General features: G+C 29.7%; 3 protein-coding genes across 3 annotated transcripts; 2 read left to right on the plus strand and 1 right to left on the minus strand.

Annotated features, from left to right (window-relative positions):
* The first annotated feature begins 1,660 nt into the window (after window positions 1–1,660).
* Window positions 1,661–2,445, plus strand: LOC132919175 (small ribosomal subunit protein uS12m). Its single transcript, XM_060980555.1, has 2 exons — window positions 1,661–1,936; window positions 2,008–2,445. The coding sequence occupies exons 1-2, from the start codon at window positions 1,888–1,890 to the stop codon at window positions 2,370–2,372; spliced, it is 414 nt and encodes a 137-aa protein (XP_060836538.1). The 5' UTR covers window positions 1,661–1,887; the 3' UTR covers window positions 2,373–2,445.
* On the minus strand, window positions 2,439–3,920 carry LOC132919172 (large ribosomal subunit protein uL2m). The gene is made up of 4 exons (XM_060980552.1): window positions 3,584–3,920; window positions 3,260–3,514; window positions 2,959–3,171; window positions 2,439–2,731 (listed from the first exon to the last, which is right to left on the minus strand). The coding sequence occupies exons 1-4, from the start codon at window positions 3,813–3,815 to the stop codon at window positions 2,520–2,522; spliced, it is 912 nt and encodes a 303-aa protein (XP_060836535.1). The 5' UTR covers window positions 3,816–3,920; the 3' UTR covers window positions 2,439–2,519.
* Window positions 3,921–4,071: 151 nt separating this feature from the next.
* On the plus strand, window positions 4,072–6,659 carry LOC132919173 (proteasome subunit beta type-7-like). Its single transcript, XM_060980553.1, has 6 exons — window positions 4,072–4,310; window positions 5,277–5,456; window positions 5,521–5,671; window positions 5,743–5,910; window positions 5,991–6,142; window positions 6,393–6,659. Exons 1-6 carry the CDS (start codon window positions 4,249–4,251, stop codon window positions 6,490–6,492), a joined length of 813 nt encoding a protein of 270 aa, XP_060836536.1. The 5' UTR covers window positions 4,072–4,248; the 3' UTR covers window positions 6,493–6,659.

The following is a 6,659-nucleotide window of genomic DNA, read 5'->3' on the forward strand; positions in this document are numbered from 1 at the left end:
ATTTTAAAATAATTTAATGAATACTAAATTGTAGATTGTAAATTGTAATAGCTAGGTATTAGCTATAATGTATACCGTTGGGCGTAGACTGTTTGGTCGAATTGACCCAAAATATAGTCCGTTTGGGCGAGGGTTTAGTCAACTAAAACTACTGTTTGAGCGGTATAAAAATGCTTATAATATACACTCAACAATTAATTAAACTAAATCATATAAAATATGAATAATTAATAATAAAAAAGTCAAAAATCATATAAAATATAAGTAATTTACAGTCAAAAATCATATAAAATATAAATAGTTTACAGTCAAAAATCATATAAAGCATAAGGAATTTACAGCCAAAAAACATACGAGTATAACACATAAATAATTAATAATAAGTCAACAATTATAAATAAAATTACATATAATTTAATTATAGTACAGTTTAAAGTAATTTATCAGCCTGATATTTTAAACCTAAACATTTTATGTATTCTAATTGGCTAATGTTCCCTCTTTCATATTTATTCCATGTTTCTTGCACACACTCTTTTTTTTTTATAGTTTCTTTTCGTTGCGCGTTAGGGATATTTTTTAAAATGGAATTGATTTTAATCATATTTTCAGTTTGGATTTCTAATAATACTGCAATGACTTGATGTACATGAGGGCGTGGTGTGTAAAATTGTTTGTTAAAGTGAGAATGAAATGATTCTGCAGGTCCATTTGTGGTTCTGGGATGGTCAAATATTGGTGATGACGCCCACAAATGAGGGAGGAACTATCAGTTTTCGTCTATGTAGGTGTCCAAATGCATCTCCAACTTCGGCTGGTGGCAAAAATGATAGACCAAAAAAAAATTTGAGCCACAATCCGACTTCAGAATTTTTAATTAAATACGCTTTCGATAAGTTTTTATGTTTTACTATTTGCCTATACCAACTTTGGCCTAAATGAAATGTACATGTTATTAACTGACAGTTAGGAAATGTTTGCGTTGTAGCTAAACGTGCAGAAGATCTTCTCTACATCGTGATTACGACGTTGAAATAAAATAAAATGATAAATTTTATTTTATTTTAAATTACTGCTTTAACGAAAGTATACAACATTGTTCGTTCATACAATTTATAGTTAATAAACTATATTCACCGCTAAAATGTTTCTACTTTTAAAAAAATCGAGGGGGGGAGTCTGGACCCCTGGACACCTCCCCAGTTATGGCCTTGATTAAGAACACGATTAAAGATATCTTTTATCATGATTAAGAATGAAATAGTTCTAAACTTCTAAAGGGCGATCTTAGTTAGTGATATACATACATAAATATTTATCATAGTCTGTGGTGGGCCATATAAGACTGTGCACGGGCACAGAGCGACATCTGGTTGTTCTTGACTTGAACCGACTTGGATAGAATCGACTACATGGTGCACGACTTTGACCGCCTCTACCCAGTCACGATTCGAGCGGACTTGCATTATATATAACTCGCCACGAACGCCAGATCAATGTCCTCGCGGACGCCGGCCGGTAAAATCTTTTTGTGCGCCCCGCCAAAAGTCCATAGATAAAATGTTAAAAATGTGTAATGACAGTCGCTACATCTGGTAGCACTGGTTTGTTATCAAAATATAAAATTATTATCAATCCAGTGATAGAAAAATTATTGAGTGATAAAAAAATTACTTTTAGATTAATATTAGTAGTTAATACTAATTACACAGTAATGTTATACCTCAAAACATTTATACATAAGATATTGGAATTATACAATTTGCAAAATTACATTTTGCCATCAGATATAGTACTTCAATAGCTCAGTGAAAGTTAAACTACAGAATAAATATTATAGAAGAGAGAAGTACAGTTTTAAACCGAATTAAACGAAAATATTCCAAAATGAATGTTCTATTACAAGGGATGAAAAATTTAGTACTTAATAAATCATGTAAGTGTTATCATAAACCAATAATAATTAAGTTTTGAATTAATGTCAGAATTTGTTTTCATACTACTTAGTGGGAGAGTCGACTAGATGTATGGCATCGCTTTATCAAATGCACAAGACAGGCCCTCATAAAAAACCAATGTTCAAACGGAATCCGTTGGGAGACAATCCATTTTTAAAAGGTGTTATACTGAAAACTCTAATTAGAAAACCAAAGAAACCAAATTCGGCCAATCGAAAGTGTGTCTTGGTGCGATTAAGCAATGGCAAGGAAATGATTGCTTATATACCCGGTGAAGGACACAATCTTCAAGAACACAATGTTGTATTAGTACGTAACGGGCGGTGTAAAGATTTGCCTGGTGTAAAAATAACGTGCGTTAGAGGAAAATTTGATTTACCACATGTTGTAAAAAAAACACAAACAAATTCTTAACTTTATAGTAATATTATATCATTATCAATTTTTCTTTTTGTATATTAGTCATTAATAAAATTAAAATATTATATTGGTTTTTTTATTTTATTTTATACAATATGTTTGGTATAACAGTTTATGATCAATATCCTAAGTACATACATTTCAAAACAAAGCACTTAGTTCTAATGTAACTTTTTCTAATTTTTTTGGAGCAAGTTCAGTTATAATTTTTAATGGTGGTGGTGGTCTAATTTTACGGCCAAAGCGACCAGTTTTTCTTTGCCACAATCCAGACCGAGGACGATTACCCAATTCGCGGTTACGATTTGGACTGCCAATGTGTTCCTTAAAGTGATTTGCATTTGATATTTGTCCTGAAAACAAATTATTAATTATACTTATAAAATCTTTTAAAATTAATTAAATTTGAATAATTAGATTCCTTTTAAATGTTATCTCTATTAAATACTTGAACATTTCCTTAGTATGAGATAATTATAAACATTATCAGTAAAGAGTTATTCTATAACTTATAACCAACAATTGTGATAAAACAATAAATTGAATATTAATATAAGTTTTATAACAATTGAAGACTTACCAATCGATGCCATACAATGTTTGGAAAGTGACACTTGTAATTTTGATGGCAATTGGATAATAACTCTGTCATCAACTTGTCTCAATATAGTAGCTGTTGATCCAGCAGTCATTACATAATGAGCACCTTCGCCTGGCATTTTTTCAATACAGTGTACTTTTGTTCCCTTAGATAATGCACCGAGAGGATATGCATCTCCTTCATTTGGATTAACTATAAGTAGGTATTTCAGTGTTAATTATTTTCAGTAGTATGTTATCTTAATTTACAAAATAGCATAAGATAATGAATTATAATGTACCTGGAATGCGAGGAATGTAACCAGATGTGACCAACATATCTCCAGGTTTCATATTAACAGTTGCAATAATGTACTTTAAATTTGTGCCACAACCGACCAACGCCACTTTAGCTGTTCGACAGCCACAGTCCATTATCTCCAAAACACGGTCAATTCGAGGAGCATCATGTTCACCAGTCGGTCCAAAACGTTTTAAATCTACCCAATGATATTTCTGTTTGATACCACCACCCAAGCCCTTGACAACGACTCGGCCTGAAAATTAAAAATTAAAATTCTTGCAATAATTAATATTTTTTGTTGTTCTAATATTGTTATAAATACCAGAGATAGGATCTCGGCCTGCCAAGTGTTTATTATTCAATGGTTTCACGGTGTACTTTTCGGGCCATTCGATTTCCCGTCTAAAATTTCTAGATTTCGGACTAGGCAACTCCATATGTGTGAAATTCCACTTGTGCCTCACCACATTAAAAAAAACCGAATGTATGGTCTTCAACTTCGTAGGATCAAATACAGAGAAACGCAAAGACGGCGCTAAAAATGACACAGACATTTTCGCACCTTCTGAACTAATAAATAATACGGCCCAATATCGTGCCTGGTAAACTATAAAAAAATTTAGAAGATTTAACTTTTTTTTAAATTATACAAAATTATCAACTTTAATATATTATCTTTTCTTAGATTACTTTATCATCATTGATAATAAAGTAAAGAACCAAAGAGGTCTGGTATATTTTGCGTGTATTATCTCTTTGACAATGATAAAGCGAATTTACAAGCTACAATCTAGTATCTACGTATATGTACAGTATAAACATTTTTATATTTTAAATTCTGGAGATATCTTTATGTTCATTTAATTATTTTAATTAATTTGTTCGCCGCAGATAAGTAACAACCGAAATTGTGCTATACCGCTTCCTCTGTCGAGTGTTTAAATAATTAATTTTCTTTAGATTTTTGATATTTTTTTCTTATTTGCGATGGCTTTGAACTACAGTTCCATCAACGACGACGAAGCATTTTCGTTCCGGAATCTTGAAAGGTTTATACATTTTATTTATTATTTAACTATTTCAACTTAATATATAAATCATAACATTAATTTTATCAACAATCATATTATCCCAACTCCTAAGATAGCCAGCATAATTTTAGTGATTTGCTTAAAATGTTTAAACACAAGTCTAACTCTAAGTCTTATTAACAAAGCAGTTAAATAAATTGTTACTACTAAACTATTACAGATAGATAGGCACTTAGTTATGGTATCTATTTTATGCATGTCCAAGAGTTTTTTTGACTAAAAATATTTGAATTAATATTTAAAATAATTATGCACTAACATGTATAATAATTCAATAATGCATGTTAAATAAAAAAATGAATATTCATTTTTATTATCTGCATAATCGTGCTATTTAGTCGTAATGCCAATTTTAAATGATCATACAATTTAATATGATATGTTGAATAGGTAACCCAAAATACCTCAGTGATAGCGCATCAACATTTAAATTGAAGAATGTTTGATAGAATTTATTTTCATGTTTTTATAGTTGATGTTCTGTTATTTATACAACTTTAGATTTAAAAAATTTGAAAAGGCAATGTGTTTTAATATTTGTTGACTTCATAAATTTGAACTGTAAGAAAACTAAAAATAAGTACCTACCTATTTTTTTTATAAAATGTAAATACCTATCCATTACTAAATATGTTCGTAACTATGTTGTGTTTATTCTTAAAGAATGCATTGACAAGAGTTTAATTTTTTTAAATTTGTTTAGTTATTTGTGTACAGTTAAGTGGATCACCTTATTTTTTTTGTTTATTGCCTCTTGTGAAAATAAATAAATTATACTCTTGTACCTAAATCATATTTTAGAATATTATTCAACTTAGCACACAGTTTTGGTATTTTCATATTAAGTTGTGCACGAGGTTGTACATTTTATCAACAATTGATATATTACCAATACAATTTATTCTAATTTTTTTTTTTTTTTAGAAATGTAAAAATTGAAAAAATGGGACTCAAAATGCCGAGTTTCCGAAAAACTGGTACTACAATTGTAGGAGTAACTACTCGTGATTGTGTTATTTTGGCTGCCGATACTCGCGCTACTTCTGATACAATAGTTATGGAAAAAAATTGTGAAAAAATCCATTATATTGGAAAATACATGCAGTATGTTAATTTGAAAATAAACAATGTTTGAAAATTAATAAATTAAAATTATTTTACTAATTAGTTGCTGTGGTGCCGGTACAGCAGCAGACACTATGCAAGTTACTCGCATGGTATCTGCCAATGTTTCCTTGCAAGCATTCAAGTTTCCAGATGAAATGGTTCCTGTTGCATTTGCTGCTAGGTCACTTCGTCAGTATCTTTTCAAATACATGGTAATTAAGTTTATATTGCACCATACGTTGTTTGTTTATCTTTATTTTTATTAATTTTGATTTGATTTTAGGGATATGTTTCAGCCGCTTTGATTTTAGGTGGCATTGATAATAGTGGTGCACATTTATACTCAATTTATCCTCATGGTTCAATTGATAAATTGCCTTACATATCTATGGGGTCAGGAAGTATGGCTGCCATTTCAGAACTTGAAAGTCGCTGGAATGAAAATCTAACAGTAATAACAATTTTGTATTTTAAATTGTCTACTTAAACCTAAAACGTTGAAACCGTTTGCTTAATTATTTTAATTTGTAGGAAGAAGAAGGAATGAAACTGGCATGTGATGCTATTTTGGGTGGTGTATTTAATGATCTTGGTTCTGGAAGTAATGTAGACCTTTGTGTCATCAAAAAAGATGGTACCCGTATGCTTAGAAACTATCTGACACCCAATAAGAAACCAGCTACGTATGTTTATTATTTTCTACAGTAGTCAAGACTCAATAACTTAAATTTCTAGGTGAAAAATATAAATTTGACTCGTGTAGTTTTGAATTATATACCGCTAAATTAAAGTATGAATTATAAAAATTTAAAGATCAAAAAAAAAATTCAGTTTAGAAGTTTTTTAGTTATTGAGACTTAACTATACTATATAATTGGCAGTCATTTAGTTGTCTTGTAAGTTAAGGCTATGTAAAAAATATTTATTTTTTAGTGCCAAATATGTCTATCCAGCTGGTTTGACCAAAGTATTATGCAAAAGTGAAATAAAATTCCAAATTGCAGAAGAAACTGTCATGGAAGTTGATGCTTAACATTTTCAATTATACTATAATGTATTAAGATCCAATCACGAATATTAATTTTATATACATTTTCTAGTGATCCACAATTTTTTGTATTTTGTTGGCAAAATACATTTTTATTTATGTGGAATACTAATACAACCTAAATGTAATTAAAATTATATTTTATAATAAGA

Source organism: Rhopalosiphum padi, chromosome 2 (genome assembly GCF_020882245.1).
Source record: "Rhopalosiphum padi isolate XX-2018 chromosome 2, ASM2088224v1, whole genome shotgun sequence".
Lineage (NCBI taxonomy): Eukaryota > Metazoa > Arthropoda > Insecta > Hemiptera > Aphididae > Rhopalosiphum > Rhopalosiphum padi.

Bases quoted from the DNA above. Each gene is read 5' to 3' on its own strand.
- LOC132919175 (XM_060980555.1), top strand. From the start codon at position 1,888: ATGAATGTTCTATTACAAGGGATGAAAAATTTAGTACTTAATAAATCA. The intron at 1,937-2,007 runs GTAAGTGTTATC...CATACTACTTAG, and splicing joins TTTAGTACTTAATAAATCAT to TGGGAGAGTCGACTAGATGT.
- LOC132919172 (XM_060980552.1), bottom strand. From the start codon at position 3,815: ATGTCTGTGTCATTTTTAGCGCCGTCTTTGCGTTTCTCTGTATTTGAT. The intron at 3,172-3,259 runs GTACATTATAAT...ACCTACTTATAG, and splicing joins TTACATTCCTCGCATTCCAG to TTAATCCAAATGAAGGAGAT. The intron at 2,732-2,958 runs GTAAGTCTTCAA...ATTTGTTTTCAG, and splicing joins ACATTGTATGGCATCGATTG to GACAAATATCAAATGCAAAT.
- LOC132919173 (XM_060980553.1), top strand. From the start codon at position 4,249: ATGGCTTTGAACTACAGTTCCATCAACGACGACGAAGCATTTTCGTTC. The intron at 5,672-5,742 runs GTAATTAAGTTT...ATTTGATTTTAG, and splicing joins AGTATCTTTTCAAATACATG to GGATATGTTTCAGCCGCTTT. The intron at 5,911-5,990 runs GTAATAACAATT...TTTAATTTGTAG, and splicing joins GCTGGAATGAAAATCTAACA to GAAGAAGAAGGAATGAAACT.